Below are 20794 nucleotides of genomic sequence, written 5' to 3' on the forward strand. Positions count from 1 at the left end.
TGAATCCTAGACAGCACGAGAGGCTGGACTGGAAAGAAAAGGCCAAACCAATCCAGCCCAGAAGCCCTCAAGGGATGCTGCCCCTTGCCCTGCCCAGCCCTCACAAACCCACTCCTGGGACCAGGATGGGAATGGGACCAGAGAGGTGCTGAGGTCACAAAGCCTTTATTAGTGTGTCAGGGATTGGTGGGGATGGGGGTCTCAGCAGTCACATGACATAATGCCTGAGACCCCCATGACTGGTTTCCAAGGCACAGGTACAATGGCCAGCGCTGCTCTCCCCGAGAAGGGTTGTTGCTTGGGTCAGCCGGGAGGCCAGTCCGGCTTTCCAAAGGTCCCTCATGGCCCTGTCAGCTCCTTTTGTGCAACCTGGTGGCTTTCCGCCGGTAGATCTCCGCAGTGAAGGGCCTGCGGGCAGGGAAACGCTGCAGTAGGCTGTGCCAGGAGATGGCTGCTCCACAGACCCACATTCCCACTGTCACCAGAGCTTGCCTAGAGGCTTCAAAGAGCAAAGAGGGTCCTGGAGCGACTGGGGCCACCTCCTAGCCTGCCTAGGTCTCGGGTACCAGTGTGCACCCTCCCACTCCCAGCCTCTCAAGCCTGTGAGGCTTGCCAGACCACATGAAGGAAGTGCTTCCAAGTGAGAGGCTCGGTCTAAATGCCCATGACACCAACCACACATCTACTCACTCTTCAAACAGGAGAGCAACCACGTAGACGAGTGCCACCAGCACCGTCAACAGCAGGCCTGTAGGGCTGGCGTGCCTGTAGACAGACAGACCGTCAGTCGGAAGGACCATGCGCTCCTGCCAACATAGAGTGTGGTCCCTGCTGATGCTGGAATTCCTCTGGTGGGTGAGCTAAGCCTGGTGGTGCCCCCTCCTAGGTCTGTTTTCTAGAGAGGCCCAGGGAGACAGGAAGGCAACAATGCCCCTGTGAGGCAGTCGCTGCTTCTTCGTGTGCTGAGACCCAGGCCGGGGGACAGGGAACACGTTCACTGCCCACCAGTGTTCTGAGGAAATAAGTCTCTGGTAAGAAAGCCAACCCAGGGCTGCCATGAGCACATGGCCTCTTGGACAGACTTTGCCACCTAGGCTCTGGCCCACACACGGGTGCAGCTGGTAGCCACTACCCAGGGTGGCCTGGGCTGTGGGAAAGATCTTCCCACAGCAAAGCCTTCCCACCCCCACCCCCCGAGCCAGCAGCCTCACACTGGCCCTTGCCAGTCTTGCTCCCTAAGACCCACTTGGACCTCACACTAGCCAGTCTGTCCACGTGATGTCTGGGAGGGCAGGGGCATAGGACACAAGACCCGCTTGATACTACCCCAGCCTCTGAGCTGAACTTCAGCATCCTAGCCCACAGACAGGGGTCCTTGCAGAATGTACCCAGCATTTCTGTCATGGCTCTCTGCAGGTGACCAGTCTCTGACCTCACTCTGCCAATGAATACAGACAGCCTGTTAGTGACAGCAGGGAGGAGCCCAAGCATGTCTGCCTCAGATTTCCAGAAATAGCTGCTGCTGAGCTGCCCCAGTCTATTTCTATGGTTACCTCTGGCTCTTCTGGCTCCTGCAGGGCCTGGACTGCTCCATCCACCTCAGCAGGGAAGGAATAAACCAGAAGGGACAGAAATGGGCCTGAGGTAACCATAGGATCTGCTCTCCTTGACTGACCCCATTACACATCTAGTCCAGCAAAGGGCAAAGGGCATGAGAATGTGTGGCTCTGATAGAGCCCCTCCATCTTGCTCGCTCCGAAATGCCCTCATGGACCTCACATTGGCCAGTCTGTCCATGCATCTGCTTGGGAGGGGCAGGGACACAGGACACCTCTACTGCACAGCACAGATCACGAGGCTCAGTCACCCTTATGGTCTGGCCACCCCTTCTGCCACTGCCCCAGGCCTTGAGGGGAACTTCTCCCCCAACTCTTTCAGGTCTCAACTTGTGCCTAGCTTAGCTGGGCTCTAAATTAGTATTTTGTCTTTGTTGTCCCTTTCAACTTGGAACTTGGAACAGCTCCTGATGTCTGTGTCCTGGCCTCAGAGGGACTGTAGCCATGATGTCCTCCTATCCATCCGAGCTAAATAAGCGCTTTGTCCCCAGACATGGTTCAGCTGTGGTTCTGGCCACACGGGGATCTGTAGGTCAGCAAAGACTCTGGTGGCTGGCTAATGAAACCTCGCTCCTTAGGGAGAGCCCTTAATACAACACTGGCTACCACAGTAGCCACTGTACACCACAGTTCAGTACTATACAAGAAGCTGGCAACGCTGGCTATGCCTTGGAGCCAGGAACTTAAGTACCAAGGCCATCTCTGCCCCAGATGTGTATACGCCCTGAGGTGAGTGCAGTCTTCCACCTGTTTCCCCACCTCTCATGGGAAAGGATGATTCCTTCCGTCATGATTCCTAAACCAATTGCCTATGACAGCCACTGATATGGCCCCAGCAAAAGGCTGTGGGAAGACACGACAAACCTTCCCTGTCTTGATCCAAGATGATGGGATGGGTAAGAGTGCTCCCAACTGCTCTAGACAACAAGCTCTCCAGCAGGGGTTAGGTGCTATGGGCAAATACCCCCTCCTGCCTCATCTAGCAGCACCATGGTCAATGCAAGTTCAAAGATCTGCTGGGAGTTGGTGATGTGGGCATGAACAATCCTGTCAGCTGGTTCCCTATACTGGCCTATCTTCATGGAAACCTTGATCCAGAGTTTGACTTCCTAATAACCCAGGATACACAAGACAGCCCCAATGGCAGGTGATAACACTGAGCCCAGATCAAGGAGCCCAGAGTACCCCACTCCTTGTTACAGGGCTGGGGAGATAGAGGACTGGAGAGAGCAGGGGCTGTGGGCAGCCTGCTGAGTCAGCGTCTCCTGCCATGATGCATCTCTAACGAGCGCTCAGATGAAGGCCTCATGCCCAGTCTGCTGGGCCTTTGCGCATCAGTGCTGTTTGGAGGCACTGGTAGGTGTCACGTGTTCCTGAGAGCCTAACCTGGCCACTCCAAGCTCAGAATGACCTTTACTCTCGGGCACCAGGCACTACTGGTGATAGAAAGGGGCATGTGTATGGCTCTGCCGGAAGAAAGGAGGCTAAGACAGGCAGGCCACTGATCACTGACTCAGGGCCTGGGAAACCCAGAGGAGGCAGGAAGGAGTTGCTAGAGGAGGGGACACCACCAGTTGGGTTTGGAAGAATAGACTCGGGATGAATTCAGGTGCATTCCAGTCAAAGGAGCAACATGCATGCAGCATGGCAGAGGAACCTACGTGTGCTGGGAGGTCAGGAGGCTGTGGGAAGAGGACACCTAGAGTCCTGAGGGCCACAAGTACTCACATAAGTGCCCAGCCTAGGTAGTTGGCTGTACTTCCCCAGTACATGGGGTTGTCCAGCACGCTGAAGGGAAATGTGGTCACTCTGGACTCCTTGAGGATCCCAAAGTAGTCACCTGTGGATGAGATGGGGTGGGCATGAGGCTCACTCAGCCTGCTGTGTCCTTGGACATGTTATTACTGAAGCCAACACCTAGTGAGCCTTGAAGGAGCTGCAGGGGAGGTGCCCCAGGAGGCTTCCAGGTAACAGTGGGATCCGAGCCCAAGGCATCCATGATGGGAGCCTTCCCAGGAGCTCCACACGTGAGCTGGGCACTGAGATGCTCTCAGCTTGGTCCTCTCCTCTTTTGTGCCCCCATACACTGGCCTCCTCCTTCTCCCCACAAGATGCCTCTGTGTCTACCTGTCCCTCTCTTTAGAAGCTGCACAGCTGCTTCCTGAGTAGCTCCCTCCCTCCCTCCTTCAGAGCCCTTCCCATCTGCCTGGCTCTGCCCCTCCCCCCACCTACCCTTCCTATCTATTCCCCACCCCCAGGCCTGAGCCAGGCCTTATTCTTTCCCTTGGGCTGGCCAGGGGCTTGGGTGTCAGCATTTGTTTTGTTAGCTTGATGCAGACTGGAGTCACCTGGGAGGAGGGAGGTGGTGGTCCTGGGTTGTGTAAGAAAGATGGCTGAGCACGCACGCCTCTAAAAGCAAGGCAGTAAGGAGTGTTTCTCCATAGTCTACTTCAGTTCCTGTCTAAATTTCCAGCCTTGGCTTCCATCAGCGACGGACTGTGAGGGGCTGTGACATTTAAGCCAAGTATATCCTTCCTTCCCAGGTTGCTTTTGGTCATGGTATTTCTCACAGCGACAAACTAGGACATGTTAGCTGTGGCTCCAGCCTGCCCACCATATGCTTCCTGTCACTCTAGAGGTCAGCCCAGGGGAGTTGACATAAGGGGAAACTATCAGACGGCTGGTCACCCAACCCCCTCTGCATGCATAACCGGGCCACTCTCACAGAACAAGGCATCTATCTGGTCCAGGTCTCTACCTGGTGAGTGTCTCCACTGGGCCAGGGCAGCCTTTCCCTCCTTTGTCCTCCCACCCCCACCCCATTAGACCAGAAAAACAATGCAGCTTCGTCCTGCGCAGAAAATAGGACAGCCAGCCCAACAAGAGGGGCACTGCAGGAGGGGCCTAGTAGAAACTGGTGCTGTCATTGTCAGGGACAAAAGGTACAAAAGTCCAAGAGGCTGCCCAGGGACCACTGGGGGGGAAGCAGGAAGCGGGGCAGTGGAGCCTGACAGTGGGTGGCACAGAAACCTGCTTCAGGCTGAGTCACAGGAGAGGAGCCATTCTGCCCTACTTCCTAAGCTTGCCAGACCCTCTGCTTTCTAGGCCACTTCTACCAAAGTCACCTTAGCGCTGCCTGCACCCCTCAGACCCTCCTCTGCTCACTTTCCCCATCTGGTCCTGACCACCACTGTGGGCACTGCAGTCTGCCCTCTGCCACACCTCTCCAGCACTGCTGCCTGCACCCTCCATCTAACAAGGACTGAGAGCCTTCTTCAAGTGGAGCTGAGTCCAGGAGGGCACTCTGGGCCCATCAACCAGGACTAGGGTCTTTCCTTGTCTCTCAGGGAGCAGCCTGATGCCCAGAGTCTGATGAGCGAACAAAACTGAAAGTCCTAGCTGTGATAAGTGGGGACCCACCCCCACCCCGTGATTCTCAAGGCATGCCAGAGGTAGCAGACAGCAGCCACTGGACTCTGCTCCTCCCTGAGCCCCAGTGAACTTGCCCACAGTCATCCCATACCTCCGGGTCTTACCTAGAAAGGTCCCAGTGAACCCCAGTGCATAGAAGCTGGAGAGCACAAACACGAGTCCCCAGCCCAGGAGTGCAAGGCCCAGGAAGTAGATGGTGTGGCTATCCAGGCCCTCCATCTTGGGCTGGCTCATCATGGCCTGTGTGAAGCTGTAGAGCAGGGGACATGGAGAGACAGCATGTCATAGCATGTACGGCAGAGTTGTCAGCCCCAGGATCATGTGCTCAGTACCACAGAGGCGCTGCAGGTAGGGCCTAGGCTCCCGCATGAACTGCTTCATCTTTAGTGTCCTGAGGACAGAGCAAGACCAAAGGCCCAGTTTCTTATCTTCTTAACAAGAAGTCACAGATTCTGACATATATACAAATTGTCCTTAATTTTAGAAATAGGTCATCATGAAAGCCATTTATGGCTTCATACATGCTAGCGTGGGCCAGTCCAAGGGCCATCACACTCAGGTCCTGTCGACTTGCACAGCAAGCGGGGATTAAGCTCATGAAGAACAGGCACATGTGCAGTGCACAGTGCTCAGCAGGCCTGGGTCTGAGTCTGGCCTGTGCAGGGCAGGGCAGGCAGCAGGCCCAACACTTAAGAGATCTGAGCTCGGCATATGCGGTGTGCAGCGATGAACCCATTCTCCCTGCAGACCCAGGCCTGACGCTGGCTGTGCCCCACACTACTCATTAGCTTGCCCTGGCTCCTGCACAGGCCAGGCCACACCTGGGAAACTAAAAGTCCCACTAAGGGCCCTTTATGTCCTCTCCTCAACTAGGCTTTGTGGCCAAGTGCTGGCAGGCTCTGAGTCTGAGCAGAGGGACTGAACGGTGGCAGCGTCAGTGGCCATGGAGGGCAGGTTCTCTGGCACTGGCACTGGAGAGGGTGGAGGGTTCAGGGAAGCAGGCTGGTAATGGGTCTGAGCCTAGCCAGGAGGGTGTGGCCAGTGACAAGAGAAAGCACTGAATGTGCCAGGGGCAGAAAAAGGAGGATGTGCAAGGCCAGCACTTGTGCACAGCACATTTCCATTTTGTCCACAATCAGGAGATGTGGAGATTAGTTACACTGCAACTACATAGACTTCTCTCTATAGGTTCCCCCAAACCACTGACCCACCCACCCATCTGTCCATCCACCTATACGTCCACCCACCCATCTACCCACCCGTCTGTCCATCCATCTATTCATCCACCTACCTACCCACCTACTTACCCACTTACCCTGTCTTCCCCAGTCTCTACACATACCCATCAACACATCCACCCACCCTTCTCCTTCCATTCATTAACCTAGTCACTAGAGACCCAGATACCTACTTATCCATCTACCCATGTAGCCATCTGCCTCCACCCAGAGGCTTCTTCTCTTTCATCAGGACACATTCAGCACTGGGGAAGGTAGGTACTGTAATTCTATTCCTGGACCACACTAAATTTTGCCCCCTTGGAATTCTTCCTACCAATCTGAGTTCAGCTCTCAGAAACTGTTGTTGGCTCTCAGTACAGGCCAGGAGGTAGATGGGAGAGAAGGAAAGACAAAGAGAAGGAAAGACAAAGGCCATGGAGGCTACTTGCTTCTTGACTACACTGCATAAGGACCCATGGCACAGAGAGAAGGGTTGGTTCTTCAACAGGCTGGGAAGCTCCAACCGCCTAGAAGCCTCTGAGCTCCGTCTACCTGAATCGAGGACAGACAGCCTGTGGGTCTCTTTCTGGCCAGCCCTGGCCACTTGTCTTGAGTTCTCGGGAACGTCATCAGTGGCCACAAGAGCTGCCAGCTCCAAGAAGCTCAGCTGAGAACTGAGGAAGAACCTGCATGGTAGGGATGTTATAGAGACTACTCCAGCTTAAGGAATGGCTAGAACTAAATACCTTAAGGCTCAGAGAAAGTGCAGAACAAGAGGTGTTTGGAAGGGGCTGCACAACTAGGAAATGTATGCATGAGGTGCAGCAGAGGACCAAGAGACTGAGGGTCTCTCCGGAGGGAGACTCTGCTGGAAATGACCTTCCTGCCAGTGACTTCTGGCCTAGCTGGGAAGAAAGGAGATTGCAGACAAGGTCTGGAGCCCTTAGCAGACATCTCAAAGGCTCAGTCCTGCCCCTGTGCCTAAGGATGGTCCTGTTTTTATCCTGGCTCTGTTTATACCTCCAGTTTCTTCCAGTGGGTGTGCTTAGAGTAGGGCAAATAAGCCAAGTCCACCATCGGTCTTAGCTCAGGCTGCCAAGACGGAGTGTATGTGTGTGTGTGTGTGTGTGTGTGTGTGTGTGTGTGTGTGTAGGGGTGTGTATTTGCATATATGTAGGTGTGTCTGTGTAGGGGTGTGTGTGTGTAGGTGGGTATGTGTATGTGTATGTGTGTGTAGGAGTGTATGTGTTTGTATGTGTATAGGGGTGTGTGTGTGTGTGTGTGTGTGTGTGTGTGTGTGTAGGTGGTAGAGAGTAGGGAGTGTGTCTCATCCTACCTTGGTAGCCTACACATGATACAGAGGCTCACTAGAATTGGTGCCTAATTCGGGTGGCTGGTTACACTTTCATGTACCATGAAAGCACAGCCCATCCCACAGGGAGAATCAACAGGGAGCAAGGAGCTCTGTGGCCACATTCCACAGCAGAGCCGGGTAACAGGAGCAATTCTTCCCTCAGAGCTACTCTGCACTGGGGTTTCAGGGATGGAGTTCATTCCTGGGCTTTGGCTTCTGTTTTCTTATTTAAATTTTATGTGTATGAGTGTTTTGCCTGCATGTATGTCTGTGTACCACTTGTATGCCCGGTGCCTGTGGAAGCCAGAAGTCATATCCCCCGGAACTGGAGTTACAGATGGTCACAAATCACCAGGTGGGGGCTGGGAATTGAATCTGAGGCCTCTAGAATAACAAGTGCTCTTAACCACTGAGCAATCTCTCCAGCCCCTTGAGTTCCATGTTTTGCATTGGACTGAAATTTCAGTCAACAATGAGACAGACTGGAGGCTGCCTGTACTCTGCTCCTCACGCCAGACCATGGCCACTTGAGTGTGCACAGCTCCAGAGAGGTTGTCCTGCCCGTGCTTCTATGGCTTTAACCAGTGGGCTGCATTTGCAGACAGCCATACATGGGATGGCCTGAACTCTCTCCCCTCAGGCTTCTCTTCACAGTCCAGCTCAGTCAAGTAAGATCAGGGATCTAGGCATCTGGTGGGCTTATTTTCCTAACATAGAGCATAGTAAGTTATCAATCATCTCAGCCACATTGTCCCCAGAGCAAGGGCTGGAATTCACGGCTACCACACTGCACTAGTCAAAGCACCTTCTCCAAGCTTCCCTCAGCCCAGCAGCACTCACTCCAAGTGTCAGGAGAGAGGCAGCAGTGTGGATAGGAGGAAGTCTGGCCACTGGCTGGCCCTGCTTCTCCTGTCCTGTGAGCAAGCAGGTCCCCAGCCCTGTCATGAGATGCACATATCACTGTTACTCAAAACTCCAGGCTGCGTTGGGGCCTCAGGTGAGGGGACAGATACAGTTCTACCTGGGTACCATTCTAGCTGGCCTCCCTCTCCCCTCTCTGGGGTCAAAAACAAAACAAAACAAAACAAAAACAAAAACCACGACTCAGATTTCCCCTCTGATTCTCTAGCCATGGTCAGGGATCTCCATTAAGAGACAGCAGGGAGACAAGCCAGGTTCTAGTGATTCCCTGTGTCCACACTGTGCCCAGGGGCCTTTCTTTAGCCTGTGGCCCATGAGTGGGCTGCACCTGAGACTGGCTGCAGGCAGGAGATGGGGGTGCTGGGGAAGGGGTTTCAATGGATGTCTCCCAAGCCATTAGGCTCCCTCCTCTCTCAAGACACAGCCAGAGCACAGCAAGAGCAAACAGTGCTTTCCTAAACACTTCCTTGAGTCTAGACTTTGCCTTAAGCTTCAAATAACAAGTTAGCTTATTCTGCCTGCTCTCTTTCCAGATCACCAGCTAGTGCTGGCCAGCTGATGCACAGTGAGTCCTAGGGACTCACCACCTCCTGTGGAGCCCTGGCATCACAAGAAGATTGACTTGGCTCAAGCACACACGTGTTCTCCTACCAAGCTGACTTAATAAGACACATAACCATCTGGGGTCATATCACCCCAAGTGACATGGACAAAGTCAGAGGGAGTCTCCAGAACAAGGGCTGGCATGTGGCCTGCAGTGCAGCACTTGCCTAGCAGTATAAAGCCTGGGCTTGGTCTCCAGGACCACAAACAGAAACAGGCACTAGGCTGACTCCAGGAGACTGGGTAGGTTGGCATTGCAGAGGACAATGGGAGGTGGTACCACCTCACAGGCATAGGTTACCACCTAGGATGGAGAAAATGTTTGAGAATCAGACAACAGGGGGACTGCACAAAGCTGGGAACAACCAAGTGTCACCCCATTGTGTACTAGATTGTGTGTGTGTGTGTGTACTTGAACATCTCCCCAGAACACACACCTATACATGGGTTACAGTGAGACACTAGGGGGACTAGATTAGAAGGGAACCAAGGGACAGGGTCTTCCCAGCCCTCTGCTGGAGTCCAGGGCTTGAGAAAGTGCCTGGTCCAGGCACAGAAGCACCCTCACCTGCTCTTGCTAAGGGTCCGTGTATCAGCTAGAAGATATTTTTCTATGTGACCCAGGATGGCTTTGACCTCCTGGGTTCAATCATTAGTCCTGTCTCAGTCTCTCAGGTAGCTGGCACCACAGGTACTCAGTTCACTGTACCCACTGACCCCTCTCCCCATGGTGTCTAACTTAGCCCAAGCTGGGCTGTGGTGCCATCATGGCACCACACTCCAGACCCCACTAAGTCAGTCCCTTCACATGCAGGCATCCATGCCAATGAGCCTACCCTGGCTCCTACTTTCCTCCTGGGAGTAGCTACCAGTCCATTTCAGAGGAGGAAGTCAAAGCTCACGGAGGGAACCTGCTCAGGGTCACCAGCATTAAGGGGCAGAGCTGAGGCTGACCAAGGACTTTCCCCAGGCAGGCTCTGATTCACACTGGAATCCAGAGAAGGCTCTTCAGCCAGGGATGCTTGGGATACCTTCCTATATCAGTGAAAGCAAAATGCTTCCCTTCTATTATGATGGTCACTGTCTTTTGACAGAGGGCTCAGTGTTGGCAGGCGTGTAGAGAAACTGGACCACTCTGAAGCTGCCAGTGGGATGCAGGGTAGCGCGGCCACTGTAGAGAACAGGTGACGGGTTCCTAAAGCGTGAACAGCGACCCGTGGTGCAAAACTTCACTCCTAAGAACACTCTTGAGGAGACTAAGGAGATACTCAGACGCTGGCATGACATGCCGACAGCTGCACTGCTCAGTGGAGCTACAAGTGTCACCGGTGGATGGATGAGCAGAACTGGCTTAACCCACACGGCCGGACATGACAAAGTCCCGGGAAGGAGAAAGTTCTGAGACGCACTCCAGCCTGAGGTCACTGGGCTGAGTACAGTAAGCTGGTCACACACCCTGACTCCTCCTACACAAAGCTCCAGGAGAAGTGACATGAGAGTGACATGAGAGACACAAGCAGAGTGGGGGACCAGGGTCAGCCTGGTCCAGTGCTTAAAAGGTGTAGAGTTTCAACTTTATAAAATAAAGAGGGTTCTGGATATGGGTGGTAGTAACCATTATAAAACATCACTGTTTAAAGTCACTGAACCAAACCCTTGAAAATGGACAGAGGCCCAGGGCTTGCCTGATTTCTCCTTATCCAGTGGGGCACATTAAATCCTTGGCTGCTGTTTGCCTAGGATACTAAGCTTAGGCGCATTCCAAGGCTGCTCCCCTGGCCCAGTCCCAGGAAGTAGATCCCAGAAGCCCCAGGGTCTGCCTAGTCTGCATTTTTAACCAGTATCCACCCCACTTCTCCAGGGCCACTCCTCTCCAACTTTCTGGGTGCTGCAGGGGTGTTCCTTGGGGTCTGTAGCTGCAGAGGAAGCAGCAGAAACGGCCTTGAACCACCGGTGAATGAGGCCTGCTGGGAACGTTTCTGCAGGGCAGTAGCAGGCCAGTATCTCTGACCCTAGTAGCCTCTTCCCTGGGGGTTTTGCATTATGGGAAGGAAAACAGACTCCATCTGAAGCCTGGCAGGCGGAGTCCTCAGAGTGAGGCAAGGAAGTTTGACATGCAGCTCACGCCTCTAGTCCCCGAACTCAGGAAGTAGGATTGCTACAAACTCAGGGCCAGCCTGGTTTATATAAAGTAAGTTCCAGATAGCCTGGGTTACAGAGCGAGACCCTGGCCAAAAACAACAAACAAAACAAACCAGAGTTTGAGGTTTATGAAGCCAAGCAGAGCCCAGAGCAATTAAACGATCTGTCTACAGCTGGGAGATTTTAGAAAGCAGAGAAGTCAGAGACCAGCCAGGCTTGAAGCTGGTGTGTTACAGACTGGGTTGATTTGGGTCTGTCAGGAGACCTCATCCTAACAAAGACATTTAAGTATAAACCCCACAAAATGACTGAATGAGTGCTGAGACCCTACAGGACCAAGTGAGAAGTGTCCCCAGGAAGGACTTCTCACAGCTGGGGCCCTGCACTGGGGATGGGCAGAGCTGGGTGGAGTAAGAGCTTAAGTGACTCTCTGAGGTGTCAGGGGAACAGCCTCTGACTTGGCAGTATCCAAGTTAGGATGTACATGGGCTCTCTGGGTTGCCTGAGGAGCCTGAAGATGCCAGGTACCTAGTGGCACCCATTTCTGAAGGAGCTAGGAAGGGAATAGCTGATTGGCCAAGCTCACAGAGACAGCATTCCCAGACCAGATTGACTTCATCATGTTGGAGAGTGGTGAGCAGAAAGGAGGGAATTAGAGGGACAGCCTAAAGCCACACTTTTATCCTCTCATGGGGATGGTCAAGGCCACCCTACAAAAGAGTCTTCATGTGCCAGACAACTCAGGATATGTGTCACGGGAGCCATTCCCCTAAGGATGACAACCTTTGTAGCACTTGTCCAGCCAGGAGACATTGAGTAGCCTAAACCTTCAAGGCCATGAGGCACAGATAAGGTTCTGACAGACAGACCAGCAGAGTAGGACCCTTGCCCCACCCCACACTCCTAGCCCACAAGAATGGGAAAAAACCTCAAGAGTTTTCAGTCAGGGTGTCCTGCCATGGGGAAGCTTGGGTCAAATGCTTACAGAACGGGAGTATGCTGGGCCCACCACCCCTATCCCTGCCTGGCTTCCCATACACCAGACATCGGGTAACTAGACAGCCACCTCATGGTGCATCCTGTACCCACAGAGCCAAGCCAGAATGAGTGAGGTGGACAGATCAGATGTGCATGCCCTATCTGAGGGACTCCCCTCAGGGCCAGCCACAGTACATTCTGGGCACTCAACTTCTAAAGTGCAACAGCAAGTCAGGAATGAGGACTCCCTACACCACCTTCTTTATTTCCTAAAGCACCTTCTTTATTTCTGTGGCCTGTTGTGTACAAGGCCTGTGTACGCAGGCTTCCTGGGATGGGAAGTGAACCCAAGCCTCACAAGTGGCCATGCAAGTCCTGAGCTACATCTGAAAAACAGATCCCACTGCCCTCCTGCACAGCCCAAGACTCCATGGTGCACGGCTCAGCTCTGCTTCCTGCCCTCGTTACCTACACCACAACTGCTCTGGCCATTTTCTTTGCTGGCAGGAAGGTAATATGTCCTGGGCCCAAGCTTCCTAAGGATGGTCTAAGCATGGTTCCTGGTCCCTAAGGACTCCTTGCCACAGTGTCTATGTCCTGTCTCGGTATGCCATAGAAGGAGTTCTGGGGATACAGGCAAGGGGAAATTTCAATAGGTTCTGTCTCCTCTGCCCAAGCTGCCCCTATCATTGGACAATGAAATGTCACATCCAAGATCACAAGGATGTCTCTGCCAACAGAGATTCAGGACAGTAGTCTGAGGCCTCTAGGAGCAATGCTCTCTGACATTCTGACAGAACTCCCAAACACTGGTGAACCTGCCGGCCCTCCCTCTCCTGACCATGACTTTTACACGGATGCCAGCCTTCATGGAGGCCCAGGCTTACCAGTGGGAGCGGAGGATGTTCAGAAGCAGGATGATGCTGCCCAGGGAATAGCAGGCTAGGTAAGGGGACCCGAAGGCTCTGCTCAGCTTGCGAGTTCTCTGCTCCCACCTTGCTACCTGCATGAAGGGCCGAGAACAAGAGTGAGAGGTGAGGTGAGGTGTTTGCTGGTACAGGAAGGGTGGGAAAAGCAGGCCTGAGTGCCCAGCCCAGTTCCAAGGAAGGTGAACTGTAGGGGGTGCAGCAACGGGGCCAGGCGGGTCTGCTACATCTCAGGGCTGTTGGCAGGATTTCTACCTTCCCTCAGTGTAGGCAGGATGGAGTGACTAACAGGCTGGCAGTCATGCCTAAATGTGGGGGCTCAGTTCTCAGGCCCTCCCGGAAGCTGTGCATCCTATCGTGCAGTTCCAAAGGCACCTATTACTCAGGAAGATACAAGCTACCATCCACAAAGGAGCCCTAGAAATGGTGGCCCCTGGCACTCTCGTGTCTCCACCAGGAACTTCCACAGGGTCATCTCAAGGGGCAAGACAAGGAGAGGCAGTCCTTCACCCTCACTGTGTGCTCAGCCTGGCCTCTCCCAAAGATACAGACTGTACAGTACGAGGGCACCAATGACTCTTCGTCTTATCATCCTTTGTTTCCAAGTCATCACATCTCAAACCTCGGTGTTCAGTAGCCAGGCAGAGGAAGCAAGCAGGAAAGTTCTCTCCCCTCTCTGCAGACCTCACCCCTGCACACATCCACATCCCAGTTGCTAGGGTTGCCCCTCTGGGCTCCTGGTGTGCTGTGCCCGACCCAGGTGCTCAGATGAACTCTGCTGCAGCGGAGAAGGGAGAAGGGAAAAGGGGTGAGCAGGATGCCAAAGGGCAAACACTCACGCTGGTGCTCTAGTTCTGGGAGCAAGTTATCCACCCCCTTCTGTGTCCTGAATATAAATATGTATGTGTGTACACAGGTATGTAGTGTACATGCGTGTGTGTGTGCGTGTGTGTGTGTGTGTGTGTGTGTGTGTGTGTGTGTGTTTATTTGCAGATGGCTCTCAACTCAACTTGAAATTTTTCAATTTTAGAATGGTGGAAGGATGATGTTTGCAGTAGAAACCACTCTAAATTTGAATTTAGTTCTTCCCTGTCAGTGACATGTGATGCTCGCACAATGCTGAGCAGGGAGGTACAGCCATCAACCACATCATCCTCAGAGGGTTGACTGCTCCTCTAGAGCCAGCTATCCAGGCAGTATTTTGTGTGTGTGTGTGTGTGTGTGTGTGTGTGTGTGTGTGTGTGTGTGGTGTGTGTGTGTGTGTGTGTGCTGGGTAGCTGGAGGGGGCAGGGGGATACATGTCAATAAATGACATGAACTAGTTAAAAATGTATCATAAGGGGTTGGGGATTTAGCTCAGTGGTAGAGTGCTTGCCTAGGAAGCGCAAGGCCCTAGGTTCGGTCCCCAGCTCCGAAAAAAAGAACCAAAAAAAAAAAAAAAAAGTATCATAAAATAGGTTGCGCTTCTGCCTAGCTGGGCCTGACAAAGCGGAAAGGCTGAACTGAGGTACCCATTTGGCTAGTTGTGTTAAATGCATTCAGTAGGGTTTTTCTTTGTGGCCAGCAGCCCAGACCAGGCAGCCATGCCTGTTGCTCATGCCTGCCTGAAGCTCACACAGCCTCCAGCAGGCCTCCAGTGAGCTCACACTTCCAAAACTCTGTTATCAGATCCCTGCATGTGTAGTCCTGGTCAGTGTCCACTGAAGTGGGAACTTAAGGGTTCTTTGGAAAGTTGGTTGGTGTTTTGCTGGGGCAAACACGTTTAGCTGAAGTGGACACGAGTGAGTGACTAAGGCAGACTCATGAAGGAAACATTTCCCTGAAGCAGACACAGGAGAGAGGATGTTCTGCTAAAGCAAACTCGTGGGCTGGAGAGATGGCTCAGCCGTTAAAGGCTAGGCTCACAACCAAATATATAAGCAAACTCGTGAAAGAACACATGATGAAGGATTCTTTGTTAATGACACGCACGTATTGGTTCATTGCGTAGTTGAGCTGCATTGATCAGGACTCCATAGAAAGAAACACACCAAAAAAAAAAACCTTCTGGTCGTGTGCTGCAGTATCTTGCTACTTCCTCACTCAGGCTGATTGTCAGAGTGATGTCAGCTGAGTCAGACGCACGTGCTAAGGCAGGACATGTGCTGAGGCAGGACGTGCTGAGGCAGGACATGTGCTGCTTGGAGGGTAGAAGTAGGACTTGTTGGGCAGTGACGGAAGCAGAGCTAGCCTTGCTTACAGAGCTCGCTGTGCAATGCCTGTGAGTCTTGAGTCTTCGCTGATCTTTGCTTTCCTCAGAGAGGCACAGCCAAGAACTTCTCCTGGGTCCTCCTGCTGACTCAAGCCAAGGCTGAGGCCTGGCTGTCTCTAGTAGGTAGTGTCACCACTGCTGATTCTTGTTTGCTATCCCAACTCTACTGAACTGGACTGCTGGTATCCGTGATGTGTTTCCAAGTGGATCAAGGGGCCACTACTGACCTGTGAACTGAACAGCCAGGAGTTGCTCCAAAGAACCTTTCTAAACAGGTCCACTTCCCCCCTATCCTTTCTTTTCCACTACCTCTGGGGTGGTGGGATAACAGAGAGGATGAAGCATTTAAGAACCATCATTAAGGGGCTGGGGATTTAGCTCAGTGGTAGAGCGCTTACCTAGGAAGCGCAAGGCCCTGGGTTCGGTCCCCAGCTCCGAAAAAAAGAACCAAAAAAAAAAAAAAAAAAAAGAACCATCATTAAAAGTAGGCTTTGAAAAAATTAAAGTTCCAGTCCACAGGAAAGAAAAGCTTCACGAAGCTCCTATGGGGTGCAAACAAGTGATGTTGGAATCAGGTGGTTTCAGAATCCCACCCTGGGACTCCCATATTTAGGAAAAGGCTCCGAGAAGAACCAGCGCAAGCAAGTAGGTGACTATGTTGAACTGCAGCATGCTCAGATCATGGAGTCAGGATATTTTGGAGGATATGGGTGAGTGGTTTTTTTGAGAGATTTTCTCTGTGTAGCCCTGGCTCTCTTAGAACTTACTCTGTAGACCAGGCTGGCCTGGAACTCACAGTGATCTACCTGCCTTTGCTCCTAGAGTTCTTGGACTAAAGGTGTGGGCCCTATGCCCAGTTCATGGAGTGAGTCTTTACAAACTATGTGACCCTGGGGCATTTCCCCTGCTGAAATGACTGTACATGGCATAGTTACTGAGGATTCCAGATCTATAAATGTGCTTAGCTCAGAACCAGGCAAATGCTTGGGAAAGGGAGATGCTTGTATTCATTTTATTATCACATACAATCATGTCCTCTAGGGTCCTTTCAGGGATGCTGTCATGGGTAGGACCAAGAAAGGCCATAGTGTGCAGGGTATCCTGTGACTGTTCTTTTAATGCTCATATCCCAAAGCACAGAGCCAGTCACCAACTCAAGAAGGCTATGAGAGATATCCTCCCACACCACCCATCCATTCACGTACCACCCACCTACGACTCTAGTCATCTATTGATATAGATCTTGCACATCCACCTACCAATACATTCATACCCACTCACTCACCCATCCATCCCATCCTTCTATTCTCTATCTACCCACCCACCCATCTACCCATCTACCTACCCCATCCACCCATCTATCTACCCATCTATCCATCCATCCACCCAACTCTGCACGTATGCCCCCATGCATCCATTTCTCCACCTACCTGTCCACCCACCCACCTACTCATCCATCCATCCATCCATCCATCCATCCATCCATCCACCCACCCACCCACCCAACTCTGCATGTGTAGGGAACCATATTGGATTTGGGCCTGGCCGCTTTGTGACTGTATGGCCACAGTTAAGATTACTGCCATAGTCATGAGATTGTTGGACAAAAGCCTCTCCCATGAATTTACGGCACAGGAAGAAAAGACCAAGTATCTCCTGAGTAAACACCCGGTGTCTCCACTGCATGACCTCTGCTGAGCCCGGCTGATGCATGTGGAACCGACACACCTGGGCCACACCTGGGTGGTGGTCAATTTACTTCTGCCTTTTGCTTCCTCAGCCTTTGTCCTTGAGATTTAGGCTGGTCTTCTGGGATTTCTCCCTAATTAATTCAGGTCTCGTTTTGTTACTGAAGTCACGAGCCAGGTAGTCGGGAGCCAGGGTTTCCCACTGTGCTTCCCATATATTTTCTACCTGGAGAACTTGGGTATATAAGTGGTGAATAAAGCTACAGGATGCTCTTCTCCTCTCTCTCTCTCTCTCTCTCTCCCTCTCCTGGCTTGACACGAACAACCTGTATATGTGTGTGTATGTGTTTCTTTAATCCCACAGGCTTTCGCCCGATTCTCGGTACTGTGTCGGTGCAGGCGCCGACATGCATGTATACACCCATGCATCCATTTCTCCACCTACCTGTCCATTCACCTATCTACCCATCCATCCATTCATACTCAAGCATCATTCCAGCCACATACCCAGTATTTACTCGGGAGGTCTGTTAAAGGCTAGTAAAGGTTAAAAAGTAAAGAGCTTTGAAAAGAAAACAAAAACATAGCATAACAATGGTGCTCTTGTTTTTACACCACGCATGCAATTAAAGCCGAATATGCCTCGGTTACTGAAAACACCAGCATGAGCTCCTCCCCCAGGGAGCTGCTGGACACAGTGGAATTGACTAATGAGAGCAGGCAGAGGCCTTGGCTGGCTCCTCCAACTCAATGAGAGCTACAAAGGCAGAAGAGCTGCTTCTGGAACTACATTATTTTCTGGAAACATCACTGCTTGCTTTTCACAGCTCTAAGAAACCCTGGAAGTAAAGGCTAGTCAGGGTAGACTTCTTTTTAAGATTAATTTTAATTTTCACTTGTGGGTGTGAATGGGTGGGTGGTGGGTGTGATATATGTGGAGGCCAGAAGAGAGCGCTGGAGCCCCTGGAACTGGAGCTACAGGTAGTTGTGAGCCTCCTGACACAGGTTCTGGGAACTGCACTCGGTCCTCTGGGAGGCCTTAACTGAGCCGTCTCTCCTGTCCCAGGGGGGATAGATATACCAATGGGACTGGAAAGGAAGAACAGCCGCCAAACATCTGGATGGCGCCTGGCAGAACATCAGGCTACGTGGAGTACCAGTTTGGGCTCAAGAACCAGCTTCTCTCCACACTGCCTTGGGAGTGATTTGTGATCTCTCTGCTTCAGGTTCCTTATGGGAAAAGGCATACTGATCTGCCCCAGGGTCACTGTGGGGATAAGGGAGTAGTCACTTGAACTCCTCGGACTATGTGTTGGGAGTGTGGTGAGGTCACTGGGGGCGGTGCCACTGTTTCAGGTTGGTATTTGAGAGTAAGGAGCAAGATGGCATGAAGATGACAATCTGTGAGAGAAGTTCAGAGGACACATGGCTCCTGTCTCCTTCATCCCAAGGCAGGCTTCAGAGAAACAGACTCCTAATGGGAGACCTAATGCTCCATCACCCATTCTCTCACCAGATATTCAGAGGCTCTGTAGCAGGGGTAGCATCTGGAACCCTTCTAGCCCAGAGGGGTTGAAGGCACAGTTGAGGTTTCCAAGGCCACCAGGTGTCCCTTGCCCTAGAGGACCTGGGCCAGAAAGCTCGCCTGAGGTATGCATGCTTCCTAGCACAGACAGACAGAGGTTGGAACTCACCTGTACATTCAGCCCACACATGGGCAGGGTCTGAAGCATCACCCCTCACTCTGCCTGTGTGGTGTGGCTTGGGAGCTGAGCAGCGCCCAGCAGTAACTATCTTGGCTCTGGTGAACCATGCAGCTCCTGGCTCAGAGAGCGAGCGAGACCCAGGTTTCCCTATTCAACATGTCTTCCTGCTGCCTTCACCCTGATGTGGCCTTGCTCTTAGTCGCCATTCCCAACACTCAGTACCACATGTCACTCGGGTACTGAGCTCCTTCCTGAGGCCTATCTTTTTCTTGCCAGCTCATTCTCAGAGCTATGAACCCTCTAAAAGCCATTGTCATGGAACCCAGTTGTCATCTCTGATGAAATTATCCTCTGCTTCCGCCACCCTGATGAGGGAGCCAGCCCCTCCCATTGTGCAGATTCACATGTGCACTGGAGTGCTTGGAGAGGGTCCCAGTCACATTTGGCAATCAGGCCACAAAACCCTGGCTATTTTAGTACTGACTTCCATTTCTAATCAGCCCACTACATGAGCTCACTTTCTATCTAAGGGACTAAGGGACTGTGGCAGGAGGCAAAGGAAGCAAGCCTCCTGGGGTCATGTAATGCAGGGAGATACAGTTGCACGCAAGCATGCACACACGCAGAGAGCAGGAGCAAAACCCTAAAGAAGAGTCCAGCAGACGGCTAATTCAATTTGGATTCTAATTGTGGCTACAGAACTGCCCGTAGCATCTTATGAGGATGGAGCCCACTGCCCCAGATGACTGGCCTCGCCCTTGAGAACGACTCTGCCGACAAATGGGAAGGGAGATGTCTACACAGTCTTTGTAGGAGCACTCCAGGATATAGTGCTCAGTGAAAAAGCAGGCACAGGACGGTCTCACCTGGCTTCCTTGTCGAAAAGTAAGAAGATAATCCTCCCATTCATCTGGAGACCCAAGGGAACCCAAATAACCAATACAATCTTGAGAAAGAGAACACATACTTCCTGACTTCTAACTTCTTACAAGGAACAGTAATCAGGACAGTGTGGTGCTGGCACAAAAACGAACATACAAAGCCCAGAAAGAACCCCCCATACACTCATCCACTGCTTTCCCACTAGGCACCAGACCAAACAAACAGACACAAGTAATCAGTTCAACACTGTGCTGACACAAAGCGTGCATGAGGCAGGACAGATGGTCAGTGACAACTCAGGGACCTCAGGAAGAGAAGGAAGCCCTTTGCCCGGGGATCTATTGAGTTTCCTGCTGGCTGAGTCAAGAATCCTCAACACTGCTAATGAAGCCAACGGAGACAGTGTTTTCCTAGACTCACACTAGGTTGCTAGAAATGGCCAGTTGTGCTCATCCAGCCAGAGCGCTGTGGCCTTGCCTAGTACATCAGCACTCCTGGCCTGACTCGAAATAATGGGCTTCCAAAGCCACCTCACGGTTCTATTACAAGAGGAGACAGAATAGGTAAACCAGCTCGTGTACTTTGACCTATATTTTGCTTAAACTTTCAACCTTGTTGTAAATGACATCCTTTAAGCTATGTGACTTTAAAAGAATCCTATATAGAGTTACTTTTAAAAAAAATTGCTAGCTCACTTTTTAAAAGATTTTTTATGGGGTTGGGGATTTAGCTCAGTGGTAGAGTGCTTGCCTAGCAAGCGCAAGGCCCTGGGTTCAGTCCCCAGCTCCGAAAAAAAGAAAAGAAAAAAAAGATTTTTTATTATTATTTTAACTTGTGTGTATAAGAGTATTTTGCCTGCATGTACTGTAGGGAGGCCATGGAGGCCAGAAGAGAGCTGTATTACCTGGGACTACAGTTACAGACTGTGGTGAGCCGCCATGTGGATGCTAGGAATCAAACCCAGGTCCTCTGGGAGGGCAGCGGTGCAATTAACCACTGAGCTATCTCTCCAGCCTCTATATAGTCACTGTGAAGACACCTAAGTGTGCCCCTCTCCTAAGAACCTATACCTTGT

General features: G+C 52.0%; 1 protein-coding gene across 5 annotated transcripts in view; it reads right to left on the minus strand.

Moving 5' to 3' along the window:
- Nucleotides 1-149: 149 nt before the first annotated feature.
- The window catches only part of Pemt (phosphatidylethanolamine N-methyltransferase), a 74218-nt gene continuing 53573 nt past the window's right edge, over nucleotides 150-20794 (minus strand). For 3 of the 5 annotated variants that reach the window (XM_039085286.2, XM_063268471.1, XM_063268473.1), the window contains 5 exons: nucleotides 13154-13269; nucleotides 5153-5298; nucleotides 3345-3456; nucleotides 691-765; nucleotides 150-408 (listed from right to left, as the gene is read on the minus strand). In XM_039085286.2, the coding sequence (XP_038941214.1) occupies nucleotides 351-408; nucleotides 691-765; nucleotides 3345-3456; nucleotides 5153-5298; nucleotides 13154-13269 (507 nt within the window). In that variant the 3' untranslated portion in view covers nucleotides 150-350. The remainder of the gene's footprint in view (nucleotides 409-690; nucleotides 766-3344; nucleotides 3457-5152; nucleotides 5299-13153; nucleotides 13270-20794) is intronic. The other 2 variants (NM_013003.2, XM_063268472.1) reach the window with 2 other exon arrangements.

This window comes from Rattus norvegicus, chromosome 10 (genome assembly GCF_036323735.1).
Source record: "Rattus norvegicus strain BN/NHsdMcwi chromosome 10, GRCr8, whole genome shotgun sequence".
Taxonomy (NCBI): domain Eukaryota; kingdom Metazoa; phylum Chordata; class Mammalia; order Rodentia; family Muridae; genus Rattus; species Rattus norvegicus.